Raw genomic sequence first — 15470 nt, forward strand, 5'->3', positions numbered from 1 at the left:
TGTTGCATACGATGCGTTTTAGTGAATAAAATCTTACCCGATAAGTAAGCGATAGTGTTGAATTTTACCGGTAGATGCTTACCGGGTAAGCGTTTAGGTAAATTTTAACATTCCTATTTCTTCAGCCTGCTCGAAAGATAACTCAATAACACATTGCTTTCTAACATAATCACAATATCTTGTCATCCATCGTCAATATATTCTAAACACACATCTTTAATAAATTACACGCAACTCCAACAAATTAGACATTCAATTACATGTTTTAAGGCATACTTATGAACCGAAAACACAGGTTAAGAAATCCAAACGTCCACGACACTATCCTTACCATATAAATAAAAAGTAAACATAACCAACAAATTCTTTTAGCACTTTTACATAAACTCTTTCAATAAGCTCGCGTACTAATTCCCGCATTCGAGCCATTACGCAAGACCTAACCAATTTTACACTTCTACGTTCAAAATTTAACCACCACAAAACTCAGTTACAACTGTATGTTTATATTCACGAGATGTTTAGCTATATAACCATAAACGAGATTTTAATTAAATACATGACCTTTTAACGAGTATGAAGCCATTTTCCTTTTAATAGATGAAGACGTCAATGACTGTTATATTCACACAGTCTTTTTCTTCTTCTGAACTTTCTGCCATTTGAGGTAAATCTGGTATGATAATCCAGTGAACACCATAACCACACTTCCCCATTGCTTCTTGGATAGGGGATTGCCGCTAAGCAGCGATGACACCACAATGCTTACAAACTTTCGGGTTGTCGTGATTGTGGTGTTTGTTAGCGAACCGAACCTGCTAATGGTAAAGAATATGAAGTTTTGGCCAATTGCACCACATAAACAGTAGTAGAGTATATCCCAGGCGGCTTCGGGGTGGTTCTTGCAGAATTCAACTGCTTGATAACCACTTGCTTGTGGAAAACCAAACATGAAAACTAAGTTGTAGATGGTGCCCCATAAATTCATCCCTAGCATTATGTCCCATGCACCTGTTTTCGGGTACCTAAACGCAATTACCAGATGTGTTAGATTGAGATGCCTATGATCACTCGTCAAATGTTTTTTACTAATACGCTTGTTATGTTTTCGAAGTGATCACCATCTTAAAATAGAAATCATCGTAGGATTGAAGTAATGCTTTTAATCAGCTATCAAAGTGGTCATCAAACTCAGACCATTTTTGTTTCTTGAAGATTTGATGGTAACTTTGACTGTTGCCATAGATAGTTTTAACTAATTTTAACTAGGAAGTTAGATATTTACTTATTTTTCCGTTAATATATTGCTATAGAGTTTTGGTCCACAAGATTTTTCTTTATTTTGTCATATTATTGGAGAGCATTTAAGGCATAGGGGTGCATTTGGTATGCGGACCGGACTGGACGGCACTTGGGAGAGTGAGGTATATGGGTGAAAAAAGTGTGAAAGGTTTTAATATAACACGGGTAATTTATTAATTTACCTATCTTGTCTCAATTTTTGTTCCACCCTGTCATGTCTCAATCTAATTGTCACACCAAGCATGGAACAAATTTTTCCAAAATTTGGCCTGTCCCCTGTACCAAACGCACCTAGAGGAACTATTTCCATAAGCTATATGCCTGGCCAAAATTTCAAAAGGACATGCAGGGGAGGGAGCATTTAGAAAAAAAGTAAAACTGATTGTGTTTATTTTGAATTCAAAAATGCTATGTTCGAATTTCAGAAATCAAAGTGAATTATTATTTGAGAGGGAGGGATACTATTTAACTTACTTCCAGTCAGTTATATATGAAAATTACAGGAGATGTGATCACAAATTTAGAAACAGAATTAACTGGAAAACACGGAAAGCTTATCAATCAAATACCTTGCTGAGATTGAATCTTGTGTTGCGTTTGTGAAACCATCGAATGTCAAATTTAGGAAACACAACCCGTATCCAAGTGGAGCATTAGGATGAGCCAGCTTGCTCAAGGCCTTTGAGCTAGACTGGAAAAGAAACCAAAAGCATAATTGCGTGAAGATTAAAATGGGACTTCAAAACTAAACACATAGATTCAACAATCATACAGTAACTGATCAAAGAAAAAGGTGGGGGATAGAAACCGAACAATTGTAGTTTTCTCAAGTATACGTAATATATTCACCTTTGCCAGCGCAAATGCAGACACCCCACCAGCAACAAGGAGAGTACAAATATACTCCGGAAAAGTGTATCTTATACCATAAACTAGTGTCCCCATCAGCATTACTGCATAAAAATAGAATAATACATTATTAATAGAGATAATCACTACAGACAATCAAATAAGAAGAAAAGATGTACAGTAGGTTCTGTATATTAGTCCCTTAAAGTTTAAGACTGAAATTAGCACTTTAAGAATGAGACAAGCAAAGATGCATCCACCCATCAAAATCGAACAACAAAAAACAATTTACTTCTGTTCATTATGTAACAGCAACAACAAAATAAGATATAAATTATCCAAACCCTCATCAAGACTGTCATGCACCCAACAGTGACATTAAGGGTGGGGGAGGGCCGGAGGGGAAGGGGTGGCTCGGTTCGTTTCATGGAATGGAAATAGGAACAGGAATGATTTTCACTTCCCTCAATTAGTTGAGGAATGACTCATTCCATTGCCTCAAAAATAGGTATCATTAATGTTTTTCATTTCTATTCGCCACCTTCTATTACCCTCAACCAAGCATGCCCTAATTGCACGAAGATGATCAAGCTTCTAGAAAGCCTCTATTGGGTGAAGACATGCCACCATTTTGATAATCTTTCTCGCTCTGTGGAAGAGATGGCAGTGGTATTAACTTTTTTTTTTGTTTATTTTAGATAAAACAAACACAAGCTAATAGTAGCATGTTGCCACATCTTTGCATGTTAAATTTTGCATTTTAACAATCTACAAAAAGGAGAGAAACTTTCATCCTAATCAAGGTGGAACTTACCTGGAATCATTTTTGAGGATTTTGCCAGGACCTGCAAGTGATGATAAACAAATGAGTACCAGAAGCTACTTCTTCAAAGTTGTTCCATCAAGGAACATAATGCATCAACTTACAACATAAAACTTTGAACAACCAATGTCATCATGCAATAATCAATGCACATATTATGATGTCAGATAATAAATTCACAATTGGTAGGTAAAGATAATATCAATAAAGACACTTCCCCTCCTAAAAAGTAGTTCCTCATCCAATAATTCAAACAAGCTGAGGAAAAAGTTTGAGTTACCCACAACAAATTTAAGAATTATGGTTGTTTGTCAGCTTAATCAGAATTACTTATCATCGTTTCATTTCATAGTGGTTATCCAACGCATCCTACCAAATAAAGGTTAATTTGTCGAGATAGAGTTTACTGTAGCCAATACTAACCACTTAACACAGACTAACACAGTTAAACAAGAGAAACACCTTTTGGGACTTGATCACAAAAATATTGGTTCCACCTTTACAGCCATACGCTCAAACAGTGACAGAGAAAGGAAACTGACCATGCCGTAGATTGGGAAAACTATGACATACCTGAGCAGGATAACTGATGTATTTTAATGCTTCAATCCCCATAGCTGGGCCAATGGTATTAGTAATCCCAGCACTCCAGTAACTCCACCAAGGAGCACGACCAGTACTACCACTGGGCCATAACTTTATCACTACTCAACAAACCGTGAATGTCAATCACCTTAGTCATCAATTAAAGTCTAGATGATGAAAAAGAAAGTAGAAAAAAATATTACACAAGAAATACTCACTCATGAATGACCATATTAAACAAACAGCACTTTGTGCCAAGTTTAAGAATGCCAGATGTTCAAACCTCTCCTTATCAGGGCCAAATCGTTTAGTAGACCTGAAATTTCATTTACTAAAACTCTCATAATTGGAAGGCAAATGCCATAACAAAATTTTCAAAGAGATGCAAAAAAAAAAATCTTGGTTATTGGCAAAATGAAGCAACCTATACTCCATTTGTTCCAAACAAACAAGGTCAAAAAATTACTTTCTTATTTGAGGATCATAAGAAATTAGTTAACAGTATAATGAATTCGGAAGCCACGAACTATCACCGAGACCTCATTTAAAGCCACCGCTTAAAAAAGAAGTTTCAAGAGGTCACCGAACAAGTTAAGTTCAAAGACGTTGACACCAACAAAATGAACATCGAAACTGGCCTAAAGCATTGAAATGTCTGTTTTGTCCTGCACTTGGAAATCGACATTTTTGCCATAATGAATCAAATGTTGATTTTAATTTGGTTCAGCTACAGCTTTATATTGAAATGCATAATGTACAATTAGTTAATATGCATATATGGTTTGTGTGTGTGCATGTATGATTATTAACTGTATTTATCAACTTAATTACTTGTGACCAAGAGTTAAATATTTGTAATTAGATGTTTGATTTAAATATAATAACCCATTGTTCATTATGCATTTTAACTTGTGTGAAACCAAATGGACAAAAATGTTAATTTTCTACTCAGGGACGTCATGGACATTTTGTGAGCCCCAAGCAGGTTCAGCGTGTTTAGATTGGCATGCGATCTTTGAATCCAACTACTAGTCCATTGACCATTCTGGAACTTTTTTCAAGGGATGACCTATGCAAGATTGTGGTGTTAGTTGGGTGTAAACCAAATCCAATATTCCTTATTATTCAACGTTAAAGAACCCAAATTTTGTAATGGATAATACTCTAATAAGTTAGACACTGTGAATCCAAAATCAGAGGACCAAATGCTTGGATAGTAACATTGCTACTAATTTAAGTGGATAATAATGGTTTATCAATTCCGTAAAACTTCAAACAGATATCAAAAGTGCCATTATTTGCTCTGATCATAATACTACGTATCAATTGTAACAAAGCATCAGCATTGACACCAGAACAATCAAATTTCTTGCTCTGAAGTAACCTAAAAGCAGTCAATAAATGCATTAAAAATTCTTCCATCATTAATGCGAACTCAACAACAATCATCACCAATTGATTTTGCTACAAGTTGAAATATCGAAACATTGTTCAATTAACCATATGAAACAATCATGTTTTGAGATATATGAACTCGACACAGAAGAACAAAAAAATCCTTACACGGTTTCTTGAAGAATGCCTTGGTATATATAAGCCGACCATATACCAGCGACGCAGAATGCCATCTCCAGAACACGGCGGAAACTGACGCCGTGAGCCTCCATCAGCGCCGAAATATATAGATCCGGCGAAAATATTCAATTCTCCGGCATTATTTCTCCTGTATCACAGATCGAACTAACTGCTAAGCAATAATTTAACTGAAAACTGAAACGATGGAAACTTCGTTTTAAGCAAAATCTATACGGTGAAGTGGGTGGACTTCCAACATGCTTTGTAAGTTGAAGCTACGTCGGGGGTTCCACGTGGAGAATCCTGATTGGAAGATTTGACTCACGTTGTCACCTTATTGGCTGAAGAATAGCATATGATGCAATCTAACTATGAAGATATTTGCAGTCTAGTCCCTACAGTTTGTCACATTAACAAATATTACCCTTAATATTCGCTTTGGATGTCACTTTTTGTTTCTTGAACTTCATAATATGCCACTAAAACTTTCAAACCGATGTCATTTGATCTGAGTTGCAGGAAGTGCATCTTTAAGTTGGATCAACGATATATAAAGTCGTGATTTGATTGTATGAAAAAGTCAACACTGTTTGACCCGGAGATAAGTCAATGGTATTGATTTGGGGAACAAAATACAATTTTCCAAATAGAATCAACCTTTAGAGCAAAACGCAAGATTACGTCTTATGCATAGGCCCGGTATGTTTTTAGCCGAATTCCACCATTTCAACTTATATTCCAAATCATCCTTCAAAGTTTAATGTGTGCACCTTTCATACTGCAAAAATTGGCCGAACAGGTATACGAGACCCATGAGTCCTTCATTGGTCCGCTCCTGCTTGCTGGACCACAATGGCATTAGAAAATGATAAAATGGTCATGATGCCATTTAACTAAATTTTAAATTTTAAAATCATCAAACAAAAATTAAGTTAAAGTTCATGGCTAACACACGTTATTAGTCAACTTAATGTTTAATGAGGCACAATTTCACGTAAATAACAACAGCTTGTAACATGTCATTATGTTCCGAAATGCCATTGTAAACTTGTCAACATATTGTATATGTGTTAAAGTGAGCTCTGCCAACATGTATAAACCTTGTAAACATGCCTTTTGTAACTGTTATACAAACTATACATCAAAGATTACATGTAACGATAACATGAACAATGGAGATCTCATGCATAAAACTGGCACGGTGTGGATCTTAACTTGATAACCATGTACCAGTCAAGCTTATAGGTGCTCTGGAATGCACATCTCAACTACCGTGTACAAGTATAATCTCAAAGGTACTCCTTAATACACATGTACTAACCATCATGCATCATATGTTGTATCCTACCATGTCCTTATCGGTATCCTGACACATGGCCTGCACACATTATGCTCGTTTTATCATCATCAAAATAATTGAAAATCTTGTGGATTGACATTTGCTTGCATGCAACCTACAAATGCATCCAATACTTGTATTATTCGTTTAAACACATGTACAGCTTGATTTTTTTTGGCTAAATGTATGTTGACTTTTCTAAAATGTCGGACCACGGTATGAAAAAAGAGAGTTTCATCCATCAGTTATTTTTTAACTGTAATCAAAATTTTGGCATATGGTTCAAGTTTCATATCACCATACAAAAGAAATAAAAACAAAACAAATGGAATAGTTTTCAAATGCTTTTGAATGAAAATGACATAAAAGAAACAAGAACTTTGGAAGGGGTTCGTGTCGTCAATGGGAAGAAAACGACGATAAGCAATAAGCGTTCGAGCTCAGGTTACGTTGTTTAAAGTTATAATAAAAAGTGATTTTTTTGATTAACCTAGATATCCAATCCGCTATGCGAGCCGACTAATCCCAGGGCGACCACCTGCTTTTCAAATAGCACAGAGTCACCACATTTGAACCTCTATGGCCACAAGATGATTTTTATTTATCATTGGATTTGAACTTGTGACCTCCTGATACTTTTAACCTTTGGAGCCAAGCTCAAACCAATCAGGTACCATCCTTGTGGTTTGTAAGAAAAAAGTGATTTTCAATTCATAAGTAGTTATTAAATCAGTTCAAGTTGATACATTGAGGTTTTCCCATGAAACAATGGTGATAAAGTTGTCGATTAGACAGAGATGTCATGGACCATGGCGTTCATGCAAACATAACTTTGTAAACTATATTTTTGATCTTTGTGATTGTCACCCACAATCAATTTTAGTCCCTCTTTTAAACTAATTATAGTTTTTAGTCATTGTGGTTGTCATTTTTTTTTTTCACTTTTAGTTGCTCTGACTAACGTTAAAAAGGAAAGTTAACTTTAAGGGTATTTTGGTCAATTTACTCTTTTTTCTTTTTTGTTTATTAGATTATAATTTACACACACATGTATATAGGACCAATAATTTGTTAACCAAGAAAAAGTGCTAACTATGTTAATCCATCTAGACCGTTCATTTGTAAGATCTACGGTATAAATGTAAATATGAAGATAATGGGGCGCGTGTTCGGCTTTGAAGACATAGTGAACCTCGCTGAACATGGGTAACAATGTAATTTGACTATCCACAACAAATTAGGGAACGATCAAGATTGATTGAAAATACTCCTTTTTTTTATTATTGTTCCAATTTTAGGGCCAATACTAAAGAGAATCCTAATCATCTTCATCGATTAGAAGATCATGGTTGATTTAGAATAAAATCGAGTCGAGAACAACCACACAGAGGTAAGTTCATGATTCCATAGGTTTTGAAATATAAAATATTTTATTCAGATTGATGAACTAGGGTTTTTTATTCCATGGTGAGGAAAAGAATTGAAAGAATCGACAAGAAATCCTTTTTTTTTTCAAATTCAAAAATTCAATGGATTGCCATGTCGATGTAGACACTACAACAAAATTGGGTTTATAGGACACCCCCAATCTTTAAGCGTCCCAATAGACCGTTTTATATTTAGAAATCATTTTTTTTTCAAATTCAGAAATTCAATGGAAAGTCTCATGGGACTAAAAATCAGCCTTCTAGAGTCCCAAGCGACTTGTGAAGAGACTTAAGTCACTTAACAACCAGCTTGGCACTCTACTATGTGCTTTTAAGCTGTTTTGCGACTTCTCGTGCGACCAAACTTGCATCGTACGTCCCGTAACTCAGGATGACTTTCAACACAAGTTTTCTTCATCCCAAAATCAACCATGATTCAAATGCCACAAACATTTAATAATAGCTAGACATCAAATCAATTTCTTCTTGAATTTCTGATTTCTTCTTGTTCAGCTTAATGTTTATTGTAGTTATTTTTTTTTATTGTGATTCTTGGATCTGCGATTTCCCAAAAAATCAAGACTACAAAAATGAAAAACACTAGACTTGAACATGCTATTGTGATTTTAGTTGTGATTCTTGTTGATTTTCCAAGACTTGGACCTGCTGTTTTCTATGAAAGACTACAAATAATTGCTTACATATTGATTTTTGATTTTGTTTGCATATGCAAGACTAAAAATAATTACTTAGGGGTCGTTTACCAAACGCTTATTCGGATAAGTGAATACTAAGTCACATTACTTTACCGGATGAATATGATAAGGACCAAGAATCTTACCCGGTAAGAGCTATCAAGGACCAAGAGTTTTACCCGGTAAGTGAAGGCGACGACTCTTACCACGATAAAAGCTTATAGGGTAAATTTTTGCATATGATACCGTTTTGGTAAACTAAAATCTTATCCGATAAATAAATGACAGTGTTTAATTTTACCGACAAACACTTACTAAGTAAGTATTTGGTAAACGTGCATCTTCCTAACAAGGGACCGTACACTTTTCGAGTTCTTTTACAAGAATGTTAATTTTACTTTGAATTTCGTGTAAAATAATATTTTATTAGTTTATATATATATATATATTATATATATATAAATTATAAATCAAGATTGCCATGTCATTAAAAGAAATTCCATATCAGCAATATTTATTATCTAAATTCATTTCCCTTCTCCTTTTGAATTTCCTTCCAGATAGTCGTCATTATCATCCTCTCCCCCCTCACACTCTGTGTTTCCTTTTTCTGCAAGGAGACGTTGTTAGAAACATTCAAAAGAAAAAGCATGATGAGATCCTTTTTGAGAAGCAGTCAATGGCGAAATTTTCTTTGTGGTTTTCCATTATTTTTTCACTTTTGATTACGACATTCTTCTTTGTCCCTTCCCTACTTACTTGATTTCCACCAGATGTGAACACGAATGAATTCCTTTTCTCATCACCCTTTTTCTTCTTCATCTACTCCTCTTCCATCTTCCAAATTCCATTTCATTTGCTCAATCAATATGGGTAACTGTTTAAATTCTTCTTCAGCTAAAGTTGACGTCACTCTTATCTCCCAAACCTCTGGTAACTTCACTTCTTTCATTTTAATGGAGTTGATGCAATTATATGTATACTACTTGTGTTATATTTGTATGTAATTCATGACATCTGCAAATATCACTTGTGGGTTCTTCTTCGATGTTAAGTTTTCTTTTCATGATCTTCGATACTGCTTTGGAGCATGAATTGGAATCGAAGCTATTTTAGTTCGAAATCTTTTCAACCAATGGAATTGTAGTTCATGGTTTTATGTATGGAATTAGAGATATTGATTTCAACCAAATTTTCTCCAATTTTGATTACAATCGACGGAACTAGGGTTCCTGGATTCATTTGTGTCTCTGATTTTGCAATTATAACTGTGAGTTTGATTATGGATTCATTCGCGTCTCTGATTTTGCAATTATAATTCTGAGTTTGATCATGGATTCTGATAGCTTCTATCTCCTTAGGGATATCAACAATGGGCAGCAAAACTAGTTCAGCTTTAGGTCCTTCCAGCATGACCATTTCATCTTACAATGGTGGGAGCAGTATTGAAAGTCTTAGCACCCCAAGATCCCAAGGGGGTGAAATCTTATTGTCTCCCACTATGAAACCCTTCTCGCTTTTGGAGTTAAAGAATGCCACCAGAAACTTCCGATCTGACAGTCTTCTAGGCGAAGGAGGATTCGGCTACGTTTTCAAAGGCTGGATTGATGAATTTACTCATTTAGCTTCTAAACCCGGATCCGGAATCGTCATTGCTGTCAAAAAGCTTAAACCTGAAGGCTTTCAAGGCCACAAAGAGTGGCTGGTATGCATCTTTTTCGTGCCTGTATTTCCCAAACCGAAGCTTTCAATTAGCAGCATGACCTTCTAATATCTTTTTAGGGTTTAGGGCTTATGTTAACCTTTATCTTAATTGCCATTAGTTCAAAACAGCCTACTCTCAGTTAAAAACAGTCTGCTTTCTTAAAAACTTCGAAATACATTCGAGGGTCATTTTGCAAACGAGCTTCTGAAGAAGATCATTGACCTAAATAGCCATTTCCCGCACCCTGTTTCTTGGTTATTCTCTCTGTTTGACTGGTTTAATGATGCTTTGTTGTTTGCAGACAGAAGTAACATATCTTGGGCAGTTACACCACCCTAATCTGGTGAAACTTATTGGCTACTGTTCGGAGGGCGAAAATAGGCTTTTGGTTTACGAGTTTATGCCTAAAGGAAGCTTGGAGAATCATCTTTTTAGAAGTATGATTCTCTATTTTTAAGGGGTTTCCGAGCTACTATTTGGTTGTATGAGTGTTTATCTTCTTATATAAACTCGTGGGTTGGTTTAATTTGATCATTGAACGTTTTATTTTCTGGATTTACAGGGGGGGCTCAACCACTTCCATGGGCAACAAGGCTGAAAGTGGCAATAGGTGCTGCGAAAGGCCTAGCTTTCCTTCACGATGCTAAAGACCAAGTCATATATCGTGATTTCAAGGCTTCTAACATCCTTCTTGATGGGGTATGATACAATACGAAAGATTTGCTTTTGTTGAAATGCATAAAGCCAATGAATTCTTAACATAAATCCTAGTTGTAGACAGATATAGAATTGGTTCTATGAGGATACATGGAACCCATTTGAATCGCTCCGAAGATTTAGGAGAAAATAACCTCAAAAACATGGAAAACTGAGGAACATCCTAGTAACCATTTATTTGTCCGGTATGCAGATATGCATAACAGTAATTGAAAATGTTTCCTGGTTTCTATGCTGGTATACATTTTATGCACATGTGTATACCTGACAAATTATTTTTATGCACATGTTCATACCAGACAAATGAATAGTTATTAGGGTGTTTCTCAGTTTTTATTTCTTGTGAAATGCGATTGACAACCTTATGGTTTCATGATGCAGGAATTCAATGCAAAACTATCGGATTTTGGTTTAGCTAAGGCCGGGCCAACCGGTGATCGGACCCATGTTTCAACTCAAGTAATGGGTACACACGGGTATGCAGCACCAGAATACATCGCTACAGGTCCGTGCTCTTAAATAACCATCTTGATGCATTGGAATCGCCCAATTTAACACGAATATTAGAACCTTTAAAATACACAGAGATTTCTTCAACTTTTATTGGATAGTGAAAAAGAAATCTTCTAAATGCATAAAGATTTCTTTAAATACACTCATTTGCTGATGAACAGGTCGGTTAACAACAAAGAGCGACGTATATAGTTTTGGAGTTGTTTTACTAGAACTATTATCGGGGCGTCGTGCGTTGGATAAAGAAAAGATCGGTATCGAACAAGATCTTGTCGAATGGACAAAACCGTATCTAGGAGACAAACGAAGATTGTTCAGGATCATGGACTCTAGATTGGAGGGTCAATACCCACAGAAGAGTGCGTACACTGCGGCTACCCTTGCTTTACAGTGTCTTAATATCGAACCTAAAGCCAGACCTCGAATGTCGGAAGTTTTGGTGAATTTAGAAGAGCTCCTAAATGCGAAAAATGTGTTAAAAGATCGTCGCATTCTGTGTAGTCCGGTTCCTGAATCGCCACGGAGACGTCGTCAACGTCGTTCAACACCCTCAGCATCACCACAAACACCCTCGGCATCGCCTTTGCCGACTCCACGACAGAGTACTCATGTAAGATGATAGATAAACAAATGGGGATTCCCTTAAATTTTCTTGTTTGCATGTATCTAAACCACTCCAAAACAAAAACAAAAAACAATATGTCTACGGTGACAAGATGTACGCATACATTTTCTCTGTCTTTCTTTTGAGACAGAGATGCTGTTTTCGAGAAGATTACGACTGTTGTTTGTATGTATATATTGATGTATTTCCCTCTTATGTTGTGTTAAATCTTATTTGCTCAAACCAGAAAGGTGGTACCTGATTGGTTTGAGCTTGTCTCCAAAGGTCAAAAGTACCAGGAGGTCTCAGGTTCAAATCCAAGAAGGAATAAAAATCCCTTTGGCCACGGAGGTTCAAATGCGGTGACTCCGGGCTATCTGCAAAACAAGTGATCGTCCTAGGATTAGTCAGCTCGCATAGCGGGATATCTGCAAAACAGGTGATCGTCCTAGGATTAGTCAACTCGCATAGCGGGTTAGATATCCAGGTTAATAAAAAAAAATCTTATTTTCTCATCGATTTATGTCTCCTCAGGTGTGACTGTTATATTCAAAGCACACCATAAGATTAGTCAAAGTCGATAACATTCGGTATTTTTGGTAAAGAGGAAAAATAGGTTAAAAATATAACTTTCGTTAATGTTTGCATTTGTCCCCTTCATATAATATTATGGAAAAAAACTTGGACAAATATTTTGAAATTGGTTGCTATTTTTAATTCGTTTTGCCCTAACAAACAACAATATTCAGATTTCTTATTGATTCAGAATGCCGTAAAATTGCACATCTCAAAACACTTACAAAGTGATCAACTTATTTCTATTTTACAATCAGTCAAACAAATATAGATTCACACATATTCAATCAGTTCAGATGATAGGTGAGCTTTAAGCCCATTTTGCCATCAGAGACATCCCGCCTGCACCAAGTAAGACGGCAGCATAAGATTTAATTTGGAGCTTAATGCTCCCCTGAAGCTTCGGACCCATGAAATCAGCCGCTAGAAGATCAACCAACGCCATGTAGATAAGTAGTCCGGCCGATGAAGCATTGAGTAATCCAACCGTTATCAGCGCACTCGGGCTATTCTCTTTATAGGTCTTTGACAATGCTATCCCAAGCGCAATCCCAAATGGAGTCGTTATCGAGAAGAAGAAAACCATTACTGCTTTTTTTAGAGTCTTGTACTCAGCCTGTTATTGTTTATTTCGTTACAACAGATATATGTTAATCAATAAAAATATAGAAAGTTTCATCCTCTCAAGGTATTATACCTGAAGAATGCAACCACCAAGACCCATTCCTTCAAACATTTGATGGAAACAAAGAGCTGCCACCAATGGCTTAATTGTGCAGACATCATTTGAGGCCCCAACTCCAAGTCCAATCACTATTGAATGAACTACTATTCCAAGTTCTAGCACCTACACACATCCATTTTTCATTTTTAGTTAAAAATATAAATCAGATTCTCTTAAAGTTCAAAAATATGAAACTAACCATGGCTACGACACGATAACGAAGAAGTTGCGATCCTATTGGGCCCTTTTGGGTATGATGGTGTCCATGGAAGCTTGTCGCGGCCATCTCGTGGTCTTCGGCCGATATCGCATTGTTCTTTTTGGTATACGTGCTTGTGGCCATGGAGTCGACCATGAGTGTGAAGATAGCGGATAACATTGCGACAAAGCCCGTAAACGGAAACTTATGCCAGGGGTTATCTGCCAAACAACTAGACCTCAACATGTCAAAAGAATCGGGCAAGACGTGCATAAATCCAGTAGCCAAGATAATGCCGGAAGCAAAAGCTTTAACGACGACAAAAAGGCTACGGTCGGGGCTAAGAGCCGGGATAGATCGAGTGACAAGAGGCAGACATACACCAATGATACTGGTAACAAGGATCACAGCGATCCCGATGATCTTCAATGAGAAGGCCTTAGATTTGTTGTTACAAGGATTGTTGGTTTCATCTTCACATTGTGAAAAGGCTTTGGTGCATAGAAATGCCATAAAGACGATGAAGATTGGGACCATTTTTGAACTGAAAGCCATGGTTCAAGATTTCTTCAAAGTTGTTGGGATATGTGTTTGAGTGAGGCTGTGGGGTGTGTGTGTGTCCATATATATACGTACATATATATATATATACATACATATATATATATACATACATATATATATATATATGTATATATATATATATATATGTTGTTATATCATGAGCTTGTACCAAGGACATACACACAACAACTTTGGAATGTTATAAGGTCCACTTTCTAGCTAGTGCATTTTTCATGGCGTATTTTAGTCGTTTAAAATTAAATATTGGTTTTTAAATAAAAACAACTAGTAACAAGAACGAGGTTTCCCATACATATATATATATATATATATACATATATATATATATATATATATATGAGATTTTATCTTTCAAGAAAACCGTGAAAATTTAAGATCGTTAGAATGAATTTTTTGGTTTGATCAGTAGGCTCATAAAACGCATTGACATGACGTAATTATGTGGAACTTCGATGACAAGAGTGTACTGGACATGTATCTTAACATGAAAAACGTTATGCCTTAACATTAAATTTTCATTTGTTAGTGAAGTTGTATAATTTTAATTTGATATTACATAACTGATAAATAAAAACTTAAATTGTTGTTTAATTACCAACTAAATTAAATATCTGATGAATCTATATAATTAACTAAATTTTAAATAAATAATAGAAATTAAAAAGGATATACGATAATCAGTTGAAGTAAAAATGACAAATATATTCTATTTTTCTTCTTCTAAAACATGATATGTGTTTAAGTCTTATTTGTCACGTGCTACTTCTGATAATCCATGTGTTTGATGTCCATGTCGCTACGACCTAATAAAATACCAAAGACCATGTGAACCTTAATAATGCATGCTGTAATAATCAGATAAAACAGAAAATATATCTTTTCATCAACTGAGAAACACGTATCTACAACTATACTCAAATGTTGGAAGTCTTTTAAGTCTAGTTTTGTATCTAACTTTCTACGATCAATCTTTTTTAAACTAAAATTAAATACAATAATTACATAATAGGAAATTTTCAGTTTATATTAATAAAATACTGGTATCAAAGTAGATATGTCGTAATAAATATCCAATCTCCTTTTTTTCGATTAAACATGTGTTCTTAAAACGACTTTTATCATAAATAAATTTATGACACCTATCAAAATTATGAGTAAAATCTTTATTATCTAAAAGAAATATATGCATAATCAATCTATTTGATGAGTTACTGCTTGTTTGTTTTTTGAAAAAAACCACTTAATGCCTCTT

At 35.4% G+C, this 15470-nt stretch overlaps 3 protein-coding genes across 3 annotated transcripts; 1 reads left to right on the top strand and 2 right to left on the bottom strand.

The window, feature by feature from the left end:
- Positions 1–299: 299 nt before the first annotated feature.
- LOC112527680 (UDP-galactose/UDP-glucose transporter 3-like) lies at positions 300–5329 on the bottom strand. The gene is made up of 7 exons (XM_025138447.1): positions 5123–5329; positions 3778–3875; positions 3548–3678; positions 2966–2996; positions 2152–2255; positions 1872–1993; positions 300–1025 (listed from the first exon to the last, which is right to left on the bottom strand). The coding sequence occupies exons 1-7, from the start codon at positions 5224–5226 to the stop codon at positions 626–628; spliced, it is 990 nt and encodes a 329-aa protein (XP_024994215.1). The 5' UTR covers positions 5227–5329; the 3' UTR covers positions 300–625.
- Positions 5330–9383: 4054 nt separating this feature from the next.
- LOC112527167 (probable serine/threonine-protein kinase PBL3) lies at positions 9384–12322 on the top strand. The gene is made up of 6 exons (XM_025137628.1): positions 9384–9528; positions 9957–10300; positions 10602–10737; positions 10863–10999; positions 11399–11522; positions 11692–12322. The coding sequence occupies exons 1-6, from the start codon at positions 9465–9467 to the stop codon at positions 12147–12149; spliced, it is 1263 nt and encodes a 420-aa protein (XP_024993396.1). The 5' UTR covers positions 9384–9464; the 3' UTR covers positions 12150–12322.
- Positions 12323–12866: 544 nt separating this feature from the next.
- On the bottom strand, positions 12867–14204 carry LOC112527938 (probable zinc transporter 10). Its single transcript, XM_025138801.1, has 3 exons — positions 13634–14204; positions 13408–13557; positions 12867–13326 (listed from the first exon to the last, which is right to left on the bottom strand). The coding sequence occupies exons 1-3, from the start codon at positions 14186–14188 to the stop codon at positions 13021–13023; spliced, it is 1011 nt and encodes a 336-aa protein (XP_024994569.1). The 5' UTR covers positions 14189–14204; the 3' UTR covers positions 12867–13020.
- Positions 14205–15470: the final 1266 nt, after the last annotated feature.

Source organism: Cynara cardunculus (genome assembly GCF_001531365.2).
Source record: "Cynara cardunculus var. scolymus isolate 2C chromosome LG 15, CcrdV1, whole genome shotgun sequence".
NCBI lineage: Eukaryota > Viridiplantae > Streptophyta > Magnoliopsida > Asterales > Asteraceae > Cynara > Cynara cardunculus.